This window comes from Malaclemys terrapin, chromosome 3, assembly GCF_027887155.1.
Source record: "Malaclemys terrapin pileata isolate rMalTer1 chromosome 3, rMalTer1.hap1, whole genome shotgun sequence".
NCBI classification, from domain to species: domain Eukaryota; kingdom Metazoa; phylum Chordata; order Testudines; family Emydidae; genus Malaclemys; species Malaclemys terrapin.
Genome location: NC_071507.1, coordinates 125686014 through 125708958, shown reverse-complemented (window position 1 = coordinate 125708958; position 22945 = coordinate 125686014). Strand labels below are relative to the sequence as shown.

The window sequence follows — 22945 nt, the reverse complement described above, 5'->3', positions numbered from 1 at the left end:
TTTCACGGTGTTGTAATTGTAGGAATCCTGACCCAAAAAGGAGTTTTGGGGTGGGGGCGGAACCACAAGTTTATTGTAGTGTGGGGTTGCCGTACTGCTACCTCTACTTCTGTGCTCGGCTGATGGCGGCCCTGCTTTCAAAGTTGAGCGACCTGAGGGCGGTGGCTACTGGCCGGGAGCCCAGCTCTGAAGGCGGAGCCACCATCAGCAACAGCAGCAAAGAAATAAGGATGGCATGGTATGGTATTTCCACCCTTACTTCTGCATTGCTGCCTTCAGAGCTGGGCGCTTGGTCCGCAGCTGCTACTCTCCAGCTGCCCAGCTCTGAAGGCAGCATTGCAGAAGTAAGAGTGACATGGTATGGTATTGCCACCCTTACTTCTGTGCTGCTTCTGGTGGGGCGCTCCCTTCAGAGCTGGCCAACAGTCGTCACTCTCCGTCCGCCAGCTCTGAAGGCAGTGCGGAAGTAAGGGTGGCAATACCATGACCCCCCCTTAAAATAACCTTGTGACCCCCCCCTCGCAACTCCCTTTTGGGTCAGGACCCCCAGTTTGAGAAATGCTGATCTCCCCCTTAAAATTTGTATAGTTTAGGATAAAAGAACACAAGACGAGATTTCGTGGGGGGGAGACCAGATTTCACGGTCTGTGATGCATTTTTCATGGCTGTGAATTTGGTAGGGTCCTAGACATAAATGTCCACATAGACCCTAGTTCTACAAAATAATTTGTCTAAGAAGACAATTACAGAATGCAGTTAAAGTACAGAAAACACAAGGTGACCACATGATGGGATGTATGGCAGGGCAGAAGGATTTTTCCCCTTTCCAATTAAAAAAAGTCCTAGCACTTCAATAAATGGAGATTAATGCAGATAGGTTCTGTTAGAAATGAGGAGACAAATTAGGATAAGAAAAGTATTAAATTATCAGATACAATTATTTAATTTATTTGAATAATATAAAAACAATGTTTAACTTAATAAACAAATACACTTTTTATTAATTAATAAATAATTTAAAACAATCACTGTGGTGGACTAGGTGCTGGCTATCTTATAGACTGCTTGATCTTGGACTCAAGCTTGACAGTGGAGATCAGTTCCCAAAATACAATTTTGCTTTGTAATCTTGACCACATACGTTATGAAATGGAGAGTCAATAAACAATGGAAGCCATGATATTCTCTTTAGTCACTTTTCAGAACAGAACTGTGCAATTAAATAAACTCCACTATTCTGTGATGTAAAGTAGCACTGATAACCAAAAGAATAAGTTCAATATGCATTTATGTTTTCAGCATGTGTACACACAACAAGAGGTGAGGGAACTTCTTGGCCGCCTAGATCTGGGAAATAGAACAAAGATTGGACAGAAGGGCTCCTCTGGGTTATCTCGAGCTGTCTCTGCTTTCGGTGTCGTAGGTAATCCCCTTGTTATTTCTTTGATGGTATATTTTTTAAGAAAATATAACTTGGAGCACAAGTGGTAATTGCAGCACTTTTCACCAGTCAGAATATTATCCACTCTACACAGAGATCGTGTAGTAAAGTAACGAATATTAACAAAGTACACTTTTTTGTACTTTTTATGATGACTTTATAGGTGTTGCTTATATCACACTTACACAGGCATGAGCAATCAGTGGGAGAGCTGGATTTAAATGTCAAGTCCATGTGTCATTTGATCTCAACAGCATCCCAACCAGGAATGAATCAGCATTTCAGCAGCACTGGAATTTGGTCCTTACTTTAGTCTGCCAGAACCTGAATCTTTTAGATTTCATGATATGCTGCTAGTCTTATCTCTCCTCTCTGCAGTGTTCACTCTTAGTAAGAGGAATGAGAGCAGAATCATAGAATCGTAGGACTGGGAGGGACCTCAAGAGGTCACCTAGTCCAGTCCCCTGCACTCATGTCAGGACTCAAGTATTATTTAGACCATCCCTGACAGGTGTTTGTCTAACCTGCTCTTAAAAATCTCCGATTATGGAGATTCTACAATGTCCAAAAGCAAATTATTCCAGTGCTTAACTACCCTGACAGTTGGGAAGCTTTTCCTAATATACAACCTAAACCTTGCCGCAATTTAAGCCCATTGCTTCTTGACCTACCCTAGAATATTTGTGGGGGTCAACACACACGTGGACAAAAGTGATCCAGTGGATATGGTGTACTTGGACTTTCAGAAAGCCTTTGATAAGGCCCTCACCAAAGGCTCTTAAGCCAAGTAAGCAGTCATGGGATAAGAAGGAAGGCCCTCTTATGGATCAGTACTGCTTAAAAGACAGGAAACAGAGGGTAGGAATAAATGCTCAGTTTTCAGAATGGAGAGAGGAAAATAGCAGTGTCCCCCATGGAGCTGTACTGGGACCAGTACAATGTTGTTCAACATATTCATAAATGATCTGGAAAAAGGGGTAAACAATGAAGTGGCAAAGTTTGCAGATGATACAAAATTACTCAAGATAGTTAAGTATAAAGCAGACTGAGAAGAGTTTCAAAGGGATCTCGCAAAACTGGCTGACTGGGCAACAAAATGGCAGATGAAATTCAGTGTTGATAAATGCAAAGTAATGTACATTGGAAAACATAATCTCAACTATACATACAAAGTGATGGGGTCTAAATTAGCTGTTATCACTCAAGAAAGAGAATTTGGAGTCATGGTGGATAGTTCTCTCGAAACATCCACTCAATGTGCAGCAGAAGCCAAAAAAGCTAAGAGGATGTTAGGAACCATTAGGAAAGAGGTTAGACAGTAAATATCCATAATGCCTCTATATAAATCCATGGTACTCCCCCAACTTGAATACTGTGTGCAGCTCTACTCACCCCATCTCAAAAAAGGTATATTTTAAAAGTGGAAAAGGTTCAGAGAAAGGCAACAAAAATGATTAAGCTTCTGTATGAGGAGAGATTAAAAAAAAGACTAGGACTTTTCAGCTTGGAAAAGAGACGACTAAAGAGAAATATAGAGGTCTATAAAATCAGGAAATTATGTGTAGAAAGAGAATGCGGAAATGTTATTTTTACCCCTTCACATAACAAGAACCATGAATTACCCAGTGAAATCAATAACCATCGGGTTTAAAACAAACGAAAGGAATTACTTCTCCACAGAACACACAGTCAACCTGTGGAACTCCTTGCCAGTAGCTGTTTTGAAGTCCAAAGCTGAAACTGGGTTCAAAAAAGAATTAGATCAATTCATGGAGAGTAGTTCCATTGATGGCTATTAGCCAAGATGGTCTGGGATGCAACCTCCCTCCTGCTCTGCTCAGGGTGTTCCTAAACTTCTGACTACCTGATGCTGAGACTGGATAATGGGATGGATCACTTGATAATTACCCCGTTCTCTTCATTCCCTTTGAAGCAAATGTCATTGGCCACTGTCTGAAGACAGGATACTGGTCTGAGCCAGTATGGCCATCCTTATGTAGGGAACTGACTAGAAAGCCAGAAATTGGATCTCTGATCAAAAACTAGGTAGGTGACAATAATACAAAAAATAGAGTTCACTGAATCCCTCACTCCAGTACTTACAGAATACCAGAAGAACTTCAGCTGCAACTTAGCAATCAGAATTCAGTAGTCTAGTCTAGATGCCTCAGAAGACGTTGTTTCTTACTGTGTTAGATAGGGGTTCCCTTTCCTGTGGAGGTCAGAGCAATTTTTTCAAAGGTGGGCTAATATGGAAGAAGGGGAAGAAAAAGTGGAGGCAAGGATGGTTGTAGTTGGCCCCTCTGCCCCTTTATTATTGCTGATTCAGCATCTTTTCTGGGCTACCTTTTTGCTGCTACCCCACTGTAGCAGTGATAAAAGAGCCCTAGGGGGTTCCCTCTCAGAAGTCAGTCAGCAGGGATCAGGGCTTATTCCTGATAGCAAGAGTAGGGTCAGGGCCTCCCAAATCCCCTTCATCCTCCCCACCCTCAAGCAATTGATTCTTTTGAGGCTGAAGCTGATTTGGACTCTCACTTTTTTCACGGAGTGAGAGTTGGATAAAAGTGAGTCTTACTGTGCTTAAAAAAAGAAAGCTTTCAAATGTTTATAAGAATTTAATATTGTGCAAAGTATTGAAATAGTACCTGATATTGTCCTTCTAAACATTGTATCTGACTAAGTCAACTCGTGACAAATGGGTTCTTATTTCTTCAATTTTGAACAGGTTTTGTTAGATTTTTAGAAGGCTACTACATTGTGTTAATAACAAAAAGGAGAAAGATGGCAGATATTGGAGGGCATGCAATATACAAAATAGAAGATACAAATATGATCTACATTCCAAATGACACTGTACGAATCACTCATCCTGATGAAGCAAGGTAAATGTTGGTGGTAGACTGTGCTTTTACATAGCTTTTTTAAGTGATGAGGAAATATTGCAAACTAAGGTTCATAGACTCCTATCAGTTGCATACGCCGGAGGGGAGCAGTTTGTTAAACATTATGAGCTTGTTTCTCCAGTCCTTTATGCTAGTTTTATGCTGAAGTGACATTGGCTTAAGTGGAGATAGACTGGTGTAATGAAATGGACAATCATGATGTAAGTTCAACTGAGTCTACCCAGAGGGGAAATGCAGCTGTGTCATGCTCCTTCGTAGCTTCTGCCAACACCTCTAGGTTAGTCATATATCAGAGCTACAACTAAACAAGTGTGTGTGGCCTGGATGATTGTCAGAAACCATCCACTCCACATTAGTTCATTTGGGAGCATGTCAACGCTAGTGCTGCTATATGCTGCTTAATATACTAGTTGTCTGAGTAGCATTAGGTCACCTGTGATGTCTTGTAAACCTCATTGGAAAGGGTCACTTGCACACCATCAAAAGGGCGGCATGGGTGGGGAGAAGATTCAGTGGCAACATGCCATCAAAACCAGCTGGAGTGTTGGTGTTTAAGCATGCAGGGCAGGTGCAGACTTGAGGCAGGGAGCATTATGCACTTATCAAGGTTCAGTGAAACTGGTTTCTCATAAACTGAGCATGTTTTCTGGTGAGTACTCCCATCCCATGATTTTTCATGCAGGAAGGAATGTGGCCCTCTGAGATTAGTAGTCATGAATAATATGTGAATATATCCTAGCTTCATTTTTGGCAGGAGTGGGCTAACTTATTTTTTTGAGGTCCCAAACAAATAATAGAGCATTTTCAGTCTTGTATAATGTGTGTGTTAACTAAAGGTCGCGCACGTCACCATAAACTAACTGCAGGCAATAGATCAAGCTAATGGTAACCATTAAGTAAGTTTCCACATTAGAACACATTATAGTTATACAGAAGTAATACACATCAATACTGCTTGTTAGAAACTAACAGGGCACATGAATATGACATACATTATTAAACATCAACATGTTACCTAAATCATGATATAGAAGTACATAGTATTTTGTCTTATTGGAAGTTCAGTTAATTTTAACTTTTCCTACCTAGTGATATGACTGTCCTTGAGACCTAAAGAATTTTTAGGTGTACAGCAGGTTGCAACAGAAGGAATGGTTTCTTTGTTTGGGTGGCAGCACTAAATCCTGCAGTTCTTACTTCTTTATCAATTGGAGTTTCAGTTTTGCTTGGCTAAACACTGCAGTATTTGGCCCACAGTGTATATAAAGAGATGATGAAATTGCAACAGAGATGGATCCACAGTGGTCTAAAATAAAACTTTGGTGAGACACAAGTTTCAAACAATGGATAAATATAGTCTAGAATAATATCAGATTTATCCAAGCCAGATTTTCCAGTGTTCCAGCAGAATTGCAATGATTGATACAATACTGCAAAATAGAGAATTGTAGAAATAAAGACATGGGGAACAGCTGATGACGATGAGTAGACTTTTGCATATCTTGATCAGGGTGTTCCTCAAACTGATTATTCAGTGTCTCACTTTGTGCATGTTGAAGAGAAGTTGCTGTTTTGAATAATTTTTTCCCTTTATCTGTGTTACTCTATTTAGATATCTACGAATCTTTCAAAATGTGGACCTGTCTAGCAATTTTTATTTTAGGTAAGTGTTTAACAACAGTTACTGATTATTATAATCTCAATTTTTAGCAGATATCTTAAAATCTTGGCTTTAATTTTGTTGGTAGCTTAGCACAGGTTTGTGTAGTTGGATTTCAAGTTTTACCTGGAAGTGTCTTGTAATCGATAATGTTAAAGGCCATTAACTGAATTTTTTGTAGTACAACTCTTTAAAACTCTTCATTGTTCGATTGTTTAAATGCACAAATGATTTTTCTTTTCAAATTTAGTTTTGTTTTATGGTGACAACCTTGAAGACCAAAGTGTTCTCTCTAGCCACAGAAAAGGAACAATATGGTCTGCAAAAGCTTTCCACACTGACATACCAATATTCCACAACTCTTCCGTGACTTTGTTTGCATCCAATACAGACTGATAAGCAGACTTTTCCCTTCCCCTTATAAAGTAAAAAATATGGCAATAAATGAAGAGCCAAGGATTTTCATGCTTTCTAGACAGAGGGCAGAGTTCTTTTCGTCTCACCATCATCTTCACAAGAATCAGATGAGAGGCGAGACTCCTATTCAATTTTTACTTTTCCTAGTATTTTTCGTTCTCAATCTCATTTTTCAGAAATAAAGCTTTATTTCAGTTCAGGAGCAAAGAAAAGAGAGGTACCATGTGGACTCTTCAGGCCTTGTGTCTGGTTCCTATTTGATCATTCCATATACCCCTTTGTTTGACCCACATGTAATGCTACTTCATTTTGCTGTGTCTAGTCCTAGCTGCTCCTAGATATGAGAGAAATTCTGGAGTAGCAGAAAAGTAGGGAAGAGATAATGGTACAGTCAGGCAGCTGTTTGAGGATTAGAGAATTGTGTTGCAGAAAACAAAGCAAAGAGGGTGCATGTGTGTGGCAAGATCCCTGGAGTACAACCTGTAACTGTGGGACTGCTGTGCCCCCTTAATTCTCCAGCCTGGATTGTCTCTCTCAGTGCTTTGTCAGTGACAAGCAACAAACCCCTCCAGGTGCTGTTATCACTCAGCCACCAGCATGCAGAGTCACACCCAACTAAGTTGCATGAATACTCTCATGAACTATACACAGGGAAACACCAGCAGATCTCCCAAGCCCCAGCTTGGCACCCCATAAGTATACTGTCTTGCACTGCTTAAGACCTTCTCTTGAACAGTGCAAACTTATTAATTAGTTCACCACCTCATCAAAGGAAAGTGGACATGCACCAGTCTTTGTAACCTGAGCAGATTCCCCAAGCGTTTCAGACAAACTCACTGGTTAAGATAAAACATTAAGTTTATTGACTACAGAAAGATAGTTTTTAAGTGATTATACGTGGTAAGAATAAAAGGTCAAAGATAGTTACCAAAGAAAATAAAAAGTAAACACGCAGTCTAAATCATAAATCTTATTAGAGTAAGCAGTATTTGGATCAAGCTTTTTTTCTCACCCACCTGGATGCTGCAGATAGCCCGTGTATCAAGGACTGTAACCTTTCTCCTCAGTTCAAGTCTGTCTTCCGAGCATTCTTGTTGCCTTCAGCATAGGTGGGGGAGGAGAAAGGGAAAAGCATGATACCACTGTCCCTTATTTTATACCCTCATAATCCAGTACAGACTTTATACTCTTTATAATCCAAAACAAAGTGCTGATGGTTCAGAGCAGTGGTTCTCAACTCGTGGGCCACTTGCGTCCCAATCACCACACAGCTGCAGTCCACATGACATCCTCAGGGCCATATAGGTAGTAAATATATTGTGTGGATGCGACCCACATAACACATAGAGAGCTGCAGATGCGGCCCACAATGTAAATAGGTTGAGAACAACTGGTTCAGAATCACTGCGATGTTAGTTTTCTGCATGTACTGGTAAACTTTGTTGAGAATCTTGACCAGAACTACTCAGTCATTAGAAAGCTAGCTGCTGTAAGGGAAAAAAAATGGTATAAATTCAGTTCCAACAGACAAGGATCCGAAGGCAAAGTGGAAGAACACTCTGGGCAGAACTTGTAGAAGAATATCACGAACAGTCATACACAAAATTGCCTCTAAAAAAAGCCAAAAAGGGAGGTTTGCAGCTCTAAGCGCTATCAGGCTGTGCTTTTTGGTGAGGCCAGAACTGGTTAGCAACACCAACCTCTTCAAATCAGTATGCCAAAGACTAAAATAAAAGTGTATGTTTTAATTCATTCTTTAGTTGTAATTAATTAATAACTAAAACTCACTGGAAAACCTTGGATCCTAAAACCTCCAGTGTCACCTAAAACGGGTAGCTTAGGTTTCTGTTTCAGTCCCACTGGTTGTATTTCTGCTTTAGAAGTATTTGCAACTTGGTTTGAAGTCCCTCTCAGAAAGGGAAATCTAGTGGCTTAAAAAATTATTTTGTTCTCCTTAAAATATGACTATAATTAAATATGGAACGCTATCACTTTAACCATGGGATCTGGGTCCTGTGACTTTTTACCATGGTGGGACTGAAAACTTTTTGCTAATTTCTCATCAATCACCATCCTGGATGTGGTTAGTAGAACTTATTTCCTACATTTGCCTTTGAAGTGTTAGCTTTGTTTTATGTTTAGGAACATAGGAATTGCCATACCTAATCGGAGCAGTAGTCCATCTAATTCAGTCTTATGTTTCCAGCAGTGGTCAGTACCAGATGACTCAGAGGAAGCTGAATGAAACCCTGTGAAAGAAAATCATAAATAAATAAATAAAAAGCCTGTTCAAGAACAGGCAATGGTCAAACAAGCACCAGAAGAAACTTTCTCTATGTGCAGGTTATTTAAAGTAACTTAGGAGACATAAAAGAAGAACAGGAGTACTTGTGGCACCTTAGAGACTAACAAATTTATTAGAGCATAAGCTTTCGTGGACTACAGCCCACTTCTTCGGATGCATACTTCCTGCTGCTGTTTTGGGTTCCCTCCTGACTTAGCAGTGAGGACCATTATCTCCAAGAGGTTTGGCTTTAGGAAATCTTCTTAGTGAATACAGTTATAGCAGAAAATTTAGAAAGGTACATTTTGGAAAATGTACCTATGAAAAACCATGAAATCTAAAGAATCAGTACATTTTAATTTATCTTTCTATATTTTAGAAAGAAAAATAACTCCAAGAGGTGCTACTTGTTTACAATCAGTGTGTTCAGAACTAACTTTTATAGGCAACATGCTACTTAAAATAAATGGTCAAGACCACCGTGACCCTCTGGGGCTAAGGTTGGTTACTAGCCGAAGTTCGGTTGGGTCCACAACATCCACACTGCTATTTTTAGTGCACTAGCTTGAACCAAGCTAGCACAAATCTATCTACGCAGGCTGGGAAGCTCACTCCCAGGTGCAGTAAGGCATAACCTAATAGGTCTGTGCAATGTAAGAAGAAATATTAGGCAAGGTGGAGAGAGGTCATGTTTAAAGGGTATTTCTCTCATAAGGAAGAGAGATTTCTGTTTATTGGATGGACAGCTGAATGGGTGGTGCAGTAAGGGTGAATGTGGGGAAGTGCTTCATCCACACTCTGAAATATGCTGTAACATGATAGCAATAGGATGCGGTTTGAGCAATTAACCTCTTGAATTCTGGGTGGTGACATTCTGAGTCTCTCAGGTCTGGTCTATACTACCCGCCTGAATCGGCGGGTAGAAATCGACCTCTCGGGGATCGATTTATCGCGTCCCGTCGGGACGCGACAATCGATCCCCGAATCGGCGCTCTAACTCCACCAGCGGAGGTGGTAGTAAGCGCCGCCGACAAAAAGCGGCAGAAGTCGATTTTGCCGCCGTCCTCACAACGGGGTAAGTCGGCTGCAATACGTCGAATTCAGCTACGCTATTCACGTAGCTGAATTTGCGTATCTTAAATCGACTCCCCGCTGTAGTGTAGATGTACCCTAAGAGGGTCAGGAGCCTAAGTGATAGAAAGCGTATAGTTTAGCCTTGAGATCTGAATTCTCATTCAGATTCTCTAAATTTGGGTTTTCTGAAAGATTTTTGTGAGCTTCAGAACTGAAATTGAAGCTGATACTTATCTGGATTTGTCTTCTCGTGATTTAGCTGGGTAGGGCTGCCAGCATCTGCCATTGATTCTACATAGTATCAGTGTGTTTTACAGAAGCTTTATGGGTTCATTTGAGAAGTTTGCCAGTGACGAACAACGTTGTGCCAACAATGAAAAAGTGTGAGAATATGGAGGTGGGGGGAAGAGGGGGAAGTGGCCTGCTTAGAGTGTGATGTTACAGAATTAGACGATTGACAGCCAGCTCCTGAAAAAATATAGGGTGGCAAAATTAGATGGTTTTCAACAGTAACAAACAATTGAAAATAGTGATGCAAAATGTACTTATCCTTAACAATCACTAGTGTGAAGGCATTAACCAGGAAGTTCAATACAAATTACAAAGTGATATGATCATTGACAAAAAACTTGCATATGTCTTCTTTTCCCTTCTCCTTTTACACTGGCTTCTTTTAATGATAAATATGTGCTACCAAGACAACCCAGGCAAAAATTATCTTTCCAAACTAGGCTGAATTACTGTGCGCTTGAGATATTGCTCAATTCACACGGAGGGTCAGCTGGTCTGGACTTAAATATGGGCTCTTCCCCGCTCCCCTTGTAGTCTCCCCCCTTCCTTGGATATTCCTTAGTAGCTGTTGATGTTCTCCCAGCACCACTGGAGGCCATTATTCTCAGCAGTCCTCACTCCCTTTATTTTTAGGGTCCACTCTGTTAGATATCAGGCCTTGGTTACCTTCTGCTGGTTTTAGTGCTGCAAACTGAAAATTGTCTTACATTGGGACTGTGTGTGTGAGTGCACCTGGTGTCCCACTGAAGAGTGCTACTGGTATTTTAAAGTTGCAGTGTGAAGACCAGCAGAAATGCAGAAGGTTCCGAAGGTTCCATGCTAGGTTCCTAAGAGGTAGAAGGGAAAAGAAAGCAGATCTCCAGGTGCAAGAGTAACTAAAGGAGGAACAAGGAGTGTTGTCCATTTAAAATGGATATTAGTTAAATAGATCAGTCAGGATAATTTATTCATTCTCTCCCCTATATTTCCTTTTTCTGTTTATTTTTTCCTCTCTGCTGTCACCCATAGAGGGAGTAGGGGGAGAAGCAAAGGACCATTCATACACTCCTGCTTCTGTGGCATAACTTTCCCTTCCACCCGTCCATGTGCTGTGTGCAAGGACTTGGGGCAAGTGGTTGATCCAGAGACTGTATTGGCTTTTAATTGCTGAAAGTATATTATGATGACTGTTCACTGTATTTTCTGTTCAGACCAAACTATAATCATGTTCATGTTATTTCACATTTGCGGTTAGTGTTTGCGGGATTAATAATCATTTATTTTGTTTGTTTGATTGTTTGGGATGGTAGGTCAGGAGGGGTATATGTCTCTCATAATAGTGGGACTTGTGTAGCTGGAACCAAGAGACTCTGGCAAACTGCCTGGAGTCTGTCTCAGTTGTGGCTTTAGCTTTCTTGGTAATGTGGACATGTGTTGTGGGCCAGACAGCATCTCTGGCTTGGTAGCCATTCTGACCTTGGACTCGTCTATTCAGGATAAAGAGTGGCTCATGTCCAGGCTGAGTGGCTGTAGTCACTCTTTGCTGCAGAGAAATGTTCAATCTCTTTTTTTTGTTTACTTTGTTTTTTGTTTATTAAAGTTTCAGCCATTGTGCTATAAACTATTCATTAGCTTGTAATGTGGTGTTTGCAGGATCCCCTGTGCAAGCTACCATTCTGTAATTACAGTATGTTCGTCTATTTTCATTGTCATTTGCTGTTTTATGAAAAATAGTCTACACTCCATTAAATAACAATACATGCAGAAAGGAAGGGTTTTCAGAAGTATTCCATGCTCCCATAATTTTTACTGAATTTTAATCTTGGTTTCAGCTACAGCTATGATCTGTCACACTCTCTTCAATATAATCTTACCATCCTGAGAATGCCACTTGAGATATTAAAAACTGAAACAATTCAGACTCGACAGGAGAGCTTTGATATCTTTGAAGATGAGGGACTTACAGCACAAGGTGGAAGTGGTAAGTGTATTTTAGACCTTCTGAATTAATACTAATATAGTTAATGACAAATGCAGTTAGAACTATTTTTCACTTCAGCCTACCTTGCAGAAACATCCAGCTTTTTTAATTGATAAGTGCAGTCTCATAACAGTCCTCACTTAATAAAAGATTACATAAAGTGCCAATTACAGATATTTGAATATGAGCAATGTAATTTCTAGAGATGATTAATCATTTATTTTGGTAATTTACATTGTAGCTAAGGGAGATAATTGAGCATGCTGACATTTTTCAGCAATTGATTATTTAGCTCACCCAATAGGTATGAATTTACAAATGAAGCAGTAATAAATTTTCAGTGAAGTATAAATAGTGCTAATAGATTTTGTCTTGTTTAATGTTGGTAAATATTGATGACAAAGAAATTGTATATTACCACCAACTTAAAGCATTAGGCTCTACAAGGGACTCCGAACAGAACACACATTAATTTAAACTGCAACCAAAGGCTTCCATTTTGGATCTGACAAACACAGCAGATTTAAAGGGATATTAATCAAAAATTTTTATAGTTATAATATGTGTTCATGTCTGATTTCTCCTGTTTTTCCGCCCCCCTCTTCCACTCCCTCCCCCACAGAAACACTTGAAAGTTTTATTTTAGGTGGATTACTTGGTTTCTTTCTTTCTCTAATACTTCATGTTAATCATTTTTAGCAGAGCATCATCAACAAAGTTGGATTGTAATTTTTTTTTTTGCTGTATCTGTTTAGTATTGTAGAAATATGCGAAACCACATCAATGAACATACAGTTTATAACTTTGGTCCTTTCCCATTTTTCTGAAAAAAGTATAATGTTTTCAAAGTGAAAGAGATGATAGCGGTTCCCATGAAGTCCATTAGGGACTTTCGGTTGCTATTGATTTTACATGGAAAGCATTCATATACTACAATGATGGGTGGCAGTATAAAAATCTTAAATGCTTAACTTTAAACATGTGCTTAAATCCATCCCTGTTCAGCAAGTCCTGCAGCACATAATTAAGTGGTTTCCTGAATTGGGGCCAAGCACAATCAAATTAAAAGCCTCAGTTACAGTGTGTTTAAAAATGAAATTATCAAACATGGTTGAGCTCTTTTTTTATTATTGTTGATGCATTTTCATTTGAACTTTTTAGGTGTATTTGGGATTTGCAGTGAACCATATAAAAAGTACGTGTGGAATGGTCAACTGCTGGACATAGTAAAAAATACTGTTCATCATGACTGGCTGTTATATGTTATTCATGGATTTTGTGGGCAGTCCAGTATCCTTTTTACTATAAGATTACAAATATTGGTTTATTGCATTTAAAAGTTTGTGTATGGACAGAAATTCATAGGACAAAAGATTAATTACTGCATCAGTTGTTACTAAACTATTTAAAAGGATTTTCACATGTATTATGATAGTCATTTAATTAGTTTTGCATTATTTTGCCAGATTTTAAAAACGTAGGATCTAAAAAAAGATATAGAATTGGAAAGATAATGTCCTTACTGTGTCTATAAAAGATGAAGGAAAATTCTTAACCCAAGCACACATTTTACAGTAAATCACTGTGTGTGTGATACTATGGAAAAATAAGGTTCCAATCTTGCAATCACTTCCATGCAGGCAGAGTGCTGTGCCAGTGTGGAGCTAATTGCAAATTTGAGTCCTAGTAGAGCAACTTGACAAACTCCTTTGGGACCAGATGATATTTATCAGGGAGTTCTGAAGGGGGAAAGAAAAACTGTGGTAGAGCTTAATTATTCACATAGAGTTGTGCTGATATTATTGCTAAAACAGAGGGATTATTTTTTATTACTTTAGGATTGGATTTTCAAATCACTGAGACCTCACACTGCTTCAGTTGAAGTCAGTGATAAAATTTACTGACTGCAATGGGACCAGAGTTAAATCGACATTGAGTGCTTTTAAAAATTCCATTCTAAGGCTTTTTTTTTTTTTTAAATATAGATAGATATATCTACTGCAACACTAGTGGAAAATATATCCAAATCTTAACTTTATACATAAATGATTAATATAAACCTATGCATACATCATTTAAATGAACTGTCCTCTCATCTTAATAGTTAATAAGAATCTAGCATACTTTAAATGGCTTATTTTAATCTATCATCTTTACCATACACCATTAATATATACAAGCCTATTCATGGGAAAAAAATGAAAGACGAAGGGGAATATGACTATGGATTCAGAATTTAGGTATAACCTTTTGCAAAAGATCTTCTGAATTCATTGTATTTTCTTCCATCTCTCCATTCCCAGACTCTTGTTTTGCAAAAGCGTCTGTATATGAGTAATTCTGCATGTGAGTTATCCCATTCTTTGTGCATAAATATTTGTAGCTTTGGGGCCTTAGTATTTAGTATGTAATTTTGCACAGGTAAAGTTATGCATCATCAAACTCAAATAACACTTTTCCAAAAAAAAAAAAAAAGTGTGTTTGTGTGTGGGAGAGAGGGAATACAGTGATACTTATCCTTAAAGTAGAATAACTAGATTTTAAAATAAATTGCCTTGAGCCTCAGTTCTTTCAGACAAGTCAAGAAAGAACAATACATCATTTCATGATTATTTTTTTTCGAACTACCCTTTAATGCAGGCGTTCAGATAAATGGCTATTGTTGAAGAGCACACAGCTCAAGGTGGGTGAGGTTGCAAAGGTGGTCTGAAGCTCCCCTATGCAGTCCTGTGATTCTGGGGCTGCTGGGTGCAGGGCTGCTTCACAGGCATAAATTAGAACAGTTTCCAGGCTACTCTAGCTTATAGGAGCAGTTACTGGCCTCAGCTGGCCAAAATGGTAATCACAAATCAGTGCTTTTACAGGGGCATCTTGGCTGGTCCCATTGTGCTGCCAGCAGCAGAGATCTGAGTGATATCTTCTTAGCATATGCACAGTGTGCCTCAGTTGGCATGTGGCCAGGATTGATTACTCAACTTGGTGCACTGGTTGGATCATTAGCTTCCCTGGCCTGGGCCAGGTACTGATGCGGTGTGTGATGTGAAAGCTGAACATAGCCTCTTTGTTGGCTCGATGTCATAGAATTGATTCTCCCTCCCCACCCTCACTTCAGTGCCTTGTTATGCCTGCCTTATGGCCAGAATATGCTAAAATTGCAGCACAAAGTGGCCTCTAGAGGATCTGGCCCTCTGTTTTAATTGCATTAACATTGAAACATTAAAAAGCTCAAGATTTCCCCTACATACATGCTTTTAACACCTACTTGCAACAGATCTTCTTGATGACTAAAATGTTACCAAATGTAGTTCCAGTCTTCAAGGAAAGGTGAATGAAGGACAAATCTGACAAATAGAGGCGCATGTCTCACCTCAGTATGTAAGCAATCAAAGATAATTAAGGGTAGATTAATTCAATACCTGGCAAAGTATAAACTGAAGTCAAATCACCACTGCTTCTGTAGTATGTTTCAGTGGCTTTTACCTAGTCTGATTATTGAAGCTGTGGCAAGTGAACTGCCTTTCCAGAAAAATCATTGGAGGATAACCTATATATCTGATTTGGAAATAAAACTCAGGCGTTCCTAATCCCAGAGTTGACATGGACTCCTCTGGGGGCCTTAGATAAATCTTGTAACAGCTCTGCCTACATTGTTCCTTCTGTAAAATGGAAGTAATATTTATCTTCTTCCATAAGGTGGTTGTGCGGATTAGTTGATTTATTGTAAAGAGCTTTGAAAATGGAAAGCACTATACAAATGATTATGGTTGAAAAGGGAATTAATGTCTCTCCCACTCGTTAAAGAAATCTGAAAAAGTAAAAAGGAATTATGTTCACCTGTGTTGTTAGAGGTCTTATGAAATAATATTAAAATAGGGTTTTCATTCAGAAAAAAGCACAATAAAATACATTTTCTTTGGAGTACATTTTTTTTTTAACATTGGCCAGGACTAAAGTAAATGAAAGGAAAATAGCTTTGGGAATCATAAAATGTGTAAATCTTAACCTTACTTCCAAGAACTGTTAATATATGGTCGTCCAGTGCATGTCACTCTGATAGCCAGAAGATCAAGCAGATTTGCTGGAACACGTTTTCTAAAGAGAGGAGCAAACTCTGAGGTAAACTAAATCTCTCTCAACTTTCATTTTGTACTGCACTACATGAAGGTCTTATCCTACTTCCTTAGTAGAGAGCAGTATGGTGTCCTTAAGGTTTTGGTAGCTTATTCTTCATTTTATAGTTATCACATCCATAGTCAAAATGTCAAGGGGAAAAATGTAAATTTTACGATAATTAAATTAAATATAAGAAATGAAAGCCAGGATAAGAAAAGTTTCTGTTGTAATACTTTAATGAATATAGTGAGGTATTTACCTGTAAGGTAGAAAAGAAAATTCTGATGAGTTGAAAGATATAACAGCAGCAAATGGGATTTAATTTGCTGTAGAGAATTCATGCTGTAGTTACTCATAATTTATTACAGCAAATATGTTGAAATTTTATATAGTTACTCATAGTTCTTTCATGTGTATGCTGGTGCACATTTTCTTTGCACTGTATGTAATAGCTGTTGAAATCCAGTCTGTAGAGAAATAACCCGATATACAGACCTATATTTAGGGCCCAACACTGCAGTGAGATGATGTAGATCTTTATGCTCCCTTGTGGTACCACTGGCATCCTCTAGGCTCTGCACAGACATTTGGGTCTATGCTAGTACATCATATTGTAGGATTGGGGCCAGAGGCAGGGAGGCAACCAACTTTTTTCATGAATCTGATGATCAGTTATCCAAAGCCTGCCTGACCTCAATCCTAATTATTTATCACCTTGCATCACTACCTAACAATATTTGTTTTGCTTGCATCAAACCAAGTTACAATCAGTCAGACCTCTTCAGGACTAATGCCTCTTCAGCTCCATAATCAGGTAGCAAGCAGATTTTGGCCATGTGTGATTCTTGGACACATTTAGAACAACTTTTTGCACTAACCCTGTCTCTGTTTTAAGTTAAATATTTTATAGCGGGATTTAAAAAGGGCTGGACAATTTTGTGACCAATAGTAACGTGTATCTTTGCATGCTGATACAAAAGTAATCAAAAGATGGGAGTTATATCAGACACGCCAAACCCATGAAAAAAAACACACAGAAATTGGCTTGTTTTTGGCTTAATTGGCTTGTAAAGTTGCTTGTTGGCTAGTTTTTGGCTTGTAGCTTGTTGCTTCTTTTTTATTGATCAGCTCCCTGCAAGCAGGGGCAAGTGTGGGAGAGAGTCAGGGGTGCACAGCAGGCCCACCACAGTCCCAGACTGCATGCCGGGGGATCTGGTCACATAGAGTGTTGGGGTTCTTAGGGAATGACTTCTTTTGGCCTTGTTTTGAAATGGGATTAGCTTGTTTTTTGGCATATTGTGAAAATTGGGGTACTTATTTACCATGTGAAAGTTGGCAACTGTGACCAATTCAGTTCCCTGCTTTGGAATTCTTGTGCTATGATTTGACATCCCTTATTTTTAGTTTTAATTAGTCCTGTCATTCACAGTGTTGTTTCAGTATCTATGTATGCAGCTCTGAAATTTAATGTCTACAGTATTTGCATTTTTTTTGTTTGTTTCAGGGGGATGTTGCTAATGAAGTAGAAACTGAACAAATACTTTGTGATGCTTCAGTGATGTCATTTTCTGCAGGGAGCTATTCTTCTTACGTTCAAGTTCGAGGCTCAGTCCCACTATACTGGTCTCAAGATATTTCGACTATGATTCCTAAGCCACCAATTACATGTATGTTCAATATATTCTTTATGGTAGCCTATGGTAAGCAATGTGTTTTCCTAAAAGAACATGCCAGAGAGAGAATAGGTGAAGGTTAATCTTGTAAAAACTAAAAAAAATTGTATCTTTGTTTCTTCACTGTGAAGCTACATTTAAAGATTGACCAGCAATTTTATAAAATCCTGGTTTATGAAAGTGTTCATTAGTTAGCCACAAAAATTAGTTCCAGATTGAAATTAGACTTGAGGAATTTGGTGACTTCTTAATATTAGATGTTGTGCCCACAGTGGCCCTTTATTGCCCTAATGTGGCAAAGCTTTTGATACGGTCTCCCACAGTATTCTTGCCACCAAGTTAAAGAAGTATGGGCTGGATGAATGGACTGTAAGGTGCATAGAAAGCTGGCTAGATCGTCGGGCTCAACGGGTAGTGATCAATGGCTCCATGTCTAGTTGGCAGCCGGTTTCAAGCGGAGTACCCCAAGGGTCGGTCCTGGGGCTGGTTTTGTTTAATATCTTTATTAATGATCTGGAAGATGGTGTGGACTGCACTCAGCAAGTTTGCAGATGACACTAAACTAGGAGGCGTGGTAGATACACTAGAGGGTAGGGATCGGATACAGAGGGACCTAGACAAATTAGAGGATTGGGCCAAAAAAAACCTGATGAGGTTCAACAAGGACAAGTGCGGAGTCCTGCACTTAGGACAGAAGAATCCCATGCACTGCTACAGACTAGGGACCGAATGGCTAGGTAGCAGTTCTGCAGAAAAGGACCTAGGGGTCACAGTGGACGAGAAGCTGGATATGAGTTAACAGTGTGCTCTTGTTGCCAAGAAGGCTAACGGCATTTTGGGCTGTATAAGTAGGGGCATTGCCAGCAGATCGAGGAACATGATCGTTCCCCTTTATTCGACATTGGTGAGGCCTCATCTGGAATACTGTGTCCAGTTTTGGGCCCCACACTACAAGAAGGATGTGGAAAAATTGGAAAGAGTCCAGCGGAGGGCAACAAAAACTGATTAGGGGTCTGGAGCACATGACTTATGAGGAGAGGCTGAGGGAACTGGGATTGTTTAGTCTCCAGAAGAGAAGAATGAGGGGGGGATTTGATAGCAGCCTTCAACTACCTGAAGTGGGGTTCCAAAGAGGATGGAGCTCGGCTGTTCTCAGTGGTGGCAGATGACAGAACAAAGAGCAATGGTCTCAAGTTGCAGTGGGGGAGGTCCAGGTTGGATATTAGGAAAAACTATTTCACTAGGAGGGTGGTGAAACACTGGAATGCGTTACCTAGGGAGGTGGTGGAGTCTCCTTCCTTGGAGGTTTTTAAGGCCCGGCTTGACAAAACCCTGGCTGGGATGATTTAGTTGGGAATTGGTCCTGCTTTGAGCAGGGGGTTGGACTAGATGACCTCTTGAGGTCCCAACCCCGATATTCTATGATTCTATGAAGACTGCAGCCTTCTTTGTGCTCATGATTCTGTACCCAAATAGTCATTTATCTGTTTGTCTCCCATGGAAGAACATTTTGGATGACATCCTGGCGCTGTTAACCAATTGAAAAATTCCCCTTAACTTTCATGGGGCCAGGATATATTTGCCCTTTGACTTCAGTGGGACTACTCACATGCTCAGAGTTTAGCACATTCATATGTTCTTTACTGGACTGGGCTTGAGTTTGTTAGTCAGTAACTGTCCCCGCCCTTTATATCACTGGCTAGCTTGCACAAGTGCTGCCCCAGTGGGTATCTAAGTGAAAAACATCTCTGGGTCCAGTGCACTGGTTGTGTGTAGAACAGAAGTGGAATGGATGTAAAAGTGAAAGAGGTTACAGAACAGGTAAGTAACAGTTTCTTTCTAGTTATCTAATTTTTGACAAACTTAAAAAAAAAAAAATTAAAGGGAAAACCTTTGCTTTTACCCTGTTGTTTCTTTAATGATAGAGAGGTGTGAATTGTATTGATATTATTAAAAAATTAGTAAATCTTTTATAAAAAATGCATTCATAGGAAAGTAACCTTTCAGAATCCGAATTTTTTTTCCCTTGAATATATTTAATTTACTTTGTTCCAGTGGACCAAGCAGATCCATTTGCGCACATAGCTGCACTTCACTTTGATCAAATGCTTCAGAGGTTTGGCTCTCCCATTATCATTTTGAATCTTGTGAAGGTACAGTATTGTTTAGTCATAACTTGGTGTGGTATAAATAAATCAATAAACTTAAAATAAAAATAATTTTAATTATACTAAGTTTTTGCATTTAAAGCCCGATTATAGACTCATTAAAGCCAATGAGAGTTTTGCTGCTTAAATTTGGTTCTGAAAACTGGCCTTGCACTAAATATAAATTTAATATTAGTTTCTAATAGAAAATGCATATTTTCAGATTAATAAATAACAAGATTACTTGTAGGAAAGCTTGAATGAACAAACAGGTGAAATTCCTCCCTTGCTGTTTTCACTCCTATCCATCGTTAAGCTGGTTTCAATGTATCAGTTGTCCTTCTAACACAGAAGAGTTGGATATGGCTCCCAGTGGAGCTTTTCTATGCAATTTTGAAACAGCCAGAAGGATTACATTTTATAGTGAAACATGAGGATCCATTTTGATTGGGTCCGAATGCGCTAATTCCATCTCACAATGAGCTAATACCAGCCCACAAATGGAGGACCTTTTTCTCAAACCTGTTCCCCTACCCTGGTGTACCTTGCATTATAACTAGACTGCCAGTATAGTTCTCCAGAAATAAAATATCCTTAATGATTGTACACTTCTTGCAATACATACTTAATGTTTCCTTTCAGGCTATTGGAATCACCCCACCTTGAGCAGCAATATTTGAACCATGGGTTTAAAATATGTCCAGACAGTAATATAGGTATGGAAATCTGTGGCAGAGCCAGGAACTGAATCTAAATATTCTGATTCCAGTCCCCAGTGCTTTAACCAAAAGGCCATCTTTCTTGTTTCTGCTTCACTCTATTTACCACTAAAGTATGCCGCAGTACCATCATATGACTGCAAGAAGTCTTGGTGATAAATTTCCAAACTAAAACTACTGTACCCCATGCAAAACATCTTGAAAAACAGTAAATTCTCCTTTTGTCTGTCAGTGTCTAATGCATATCTTAAGCATTTGACAGGCAGTCTGGATGATGATGGAATATTAAATATAAATATTACTTTTAGCCTTCTCATCAAAGAGAGTAATTTAGATATGTATTAAGTGTTGAATATTTTTCAGATGCTAACGATAAATAAGTCTTGAAAATATAAGGATCTGTTTGACAGTGAGAGAGTGTGTGACAGACAATATCTGTTGAACAGTATTTGAATCCAATACCTTCATAAGCCAGACACTTTATTGAAAAGACCAAACAGTCCTTGATTAGCATCCAGGGGGCCCAACTTATTCTGAGAATGAAAACCACTGTAAATACATATATCCCACACAGGGACCAATTTGTCCTCTCCTATTTTTGGAGGAAGAAGATAGGTGATGGCAATAAGGGTCCAATCATACTAAGAAGTTGCATGCAAAGAACATTACTCACATTGATAGATTACTGGATTGTGTCTTTAAACAAATGAGCTGAACAAAATTAGGTACAGTTATATGTATAATCTTGGATTTAACTGTATAATTCATGTTTGAATTTATAAAAGGGCATTAATACTTTGAACATAAATTAAAAAGAACACTTGGAAGAAAATAAATTTTGAACTTTTGAATAATTCAATCCAAAAACTGCAGTATATCTATTCAAAATATGATGAAAAAGTGAATGTTTAATGTATGTTTTGCCTCTTAACAAAAAAGTTCAGAGCAGAAAAGGAGGAATTTCATCTTAATGTTTCTGTTACTAACTGCTTCATAACTTTTGTGACCATATGGGTAAAATATGTACGTTTTAAAGAAAATAAATACAATTGTAATAACAATAAAATGATTTAATAGACCTAATTAATTATACAATGCCTATGGAGAAAGGAAATGTAGAAAAGAAATAGTTGCAGAAGAGGTATATGGTGTGACAAAGTTCCTCCTCTATCTTGGTGGGTCCTGCGCTTATTGGAGGATTTTCTTGCTTCAGAGATTCACCATGTGGGTTGGGGAACAACCCAGAGACCTTCCCCTCTAGAAGAACCCACAGTCCAGGTCAATTGGGAGGTTTGGGGGGAACCCGGGCCCGTCCCCTACTCCGGGTTCCAGCCCAGGACCCTGTGGACTGCAGCGGTCTGTAGTGCCTCCTGTAACAGCTGCATGACAGCTACAACTCCCTGGGCTACTTCCCCATGGCCTCCTCCAAATACCTTCCTTATTCTCACCACAGGACCTTCCTCCTGGTGTCTGATAACGCTTGTGCTCCTCAGTCCTCCAGCAGCACACCCTCTCACTCTCAACTCCTTGCGCCTCTTGCTCCTAGCTCCTCACACTCCCCCCACAAACTGAAGTGAGCTCCTTTTTAAAACCAAGGTGCCCTGATTAGCCAGCCTTAATTGATTCTAGAAGCTGCTTCTTAATTGGCTCCAGGTGTCCTAATTAGCCTGCCTGCCTTAACTGGTTCTAGCAGGTTCCTGATTACTCTAGTGCAGCCCTTGCTCTGGTCACTCAGGGAACAGAAAACTACTCATCCAGTGACCAGTATATTTGCCCTCTACCAGACTCCTGTACCCCACTGGTCTGGGTCTGTCACAATGGCTATCGCTGATATACACCTCTACCTGGATATAACTCTGTCCTTGGGAGCCAAAAAAACGTACCGTGTTATAGGTGAAACTGCGTTATATCAAACTTGCTTTGATCCACTGGAGTGTGCAGCCCTGCCCCCCTGGAGCACTGCTTTACTGCGTTATATCCGAATTTGTGTTATATCAGGTCGCGTTCTATTGGGGTAGAGGTGTATTTTAATTTATTTTTATTTGGATAATACATACTTACAGTACTTGTTATAAGAACCATCATATGTCATTTCAATGTGTTCTTCATTAGATTGTAGTATACTTACTACTGTCTCATAGGAATCTTTCATTTAATTCTATCTGATTTCATATTCTCTCAATCTTCTTCATTGTTATTGTACCATTATAGTATGTTGTAGAGATATATTCAGTTTAGAAAGGATGTCTTATATGCATGCAAT

At 39.2% G+C, this 22945-nt stretch overlaps 1 protein-coding gene across 2 annotated transcripts in view; it reads left to right on the top strand.

Moving 5' to 3' along the window:
• The window catches only part of FIG4 (FIG4 phosphoinositide 5-phosphatase), a 165542-nt gene that overhangs the window by 27756 nt on the left and 114841 nt on the right, over positions 1-22945 (top strand). For both annotated transcript variants that reach the window (XM_054023166.1, XM_054023167.1), the window contains exons 3-10: positions 1300-1423; positions 4167-4323; positions 5957-6007; positions 11882-12030; positions 13192-13320; positions 16046-16146; positions 17648-17810; positions 19872-19969. In XM_054023166.1, coding sequence (XP_053879141.1) covers positions 1300-1423; positions 4167-4323; positions 5957-6007; positions 11882-12030; positions 13192-13320; positions 16046-16146; positions 17648-17810; positions 19872-19969 — 972 coding nt within the window. The remainder of the gene's footprint in view (positions 1-1299; positions 1424-4166; positions 4324-5956; positions 6008-11881; positions 12031-13191; positions 13321-16045; positions 16147-17647; positions 17811-19871; positions 19970-22945) is intronic.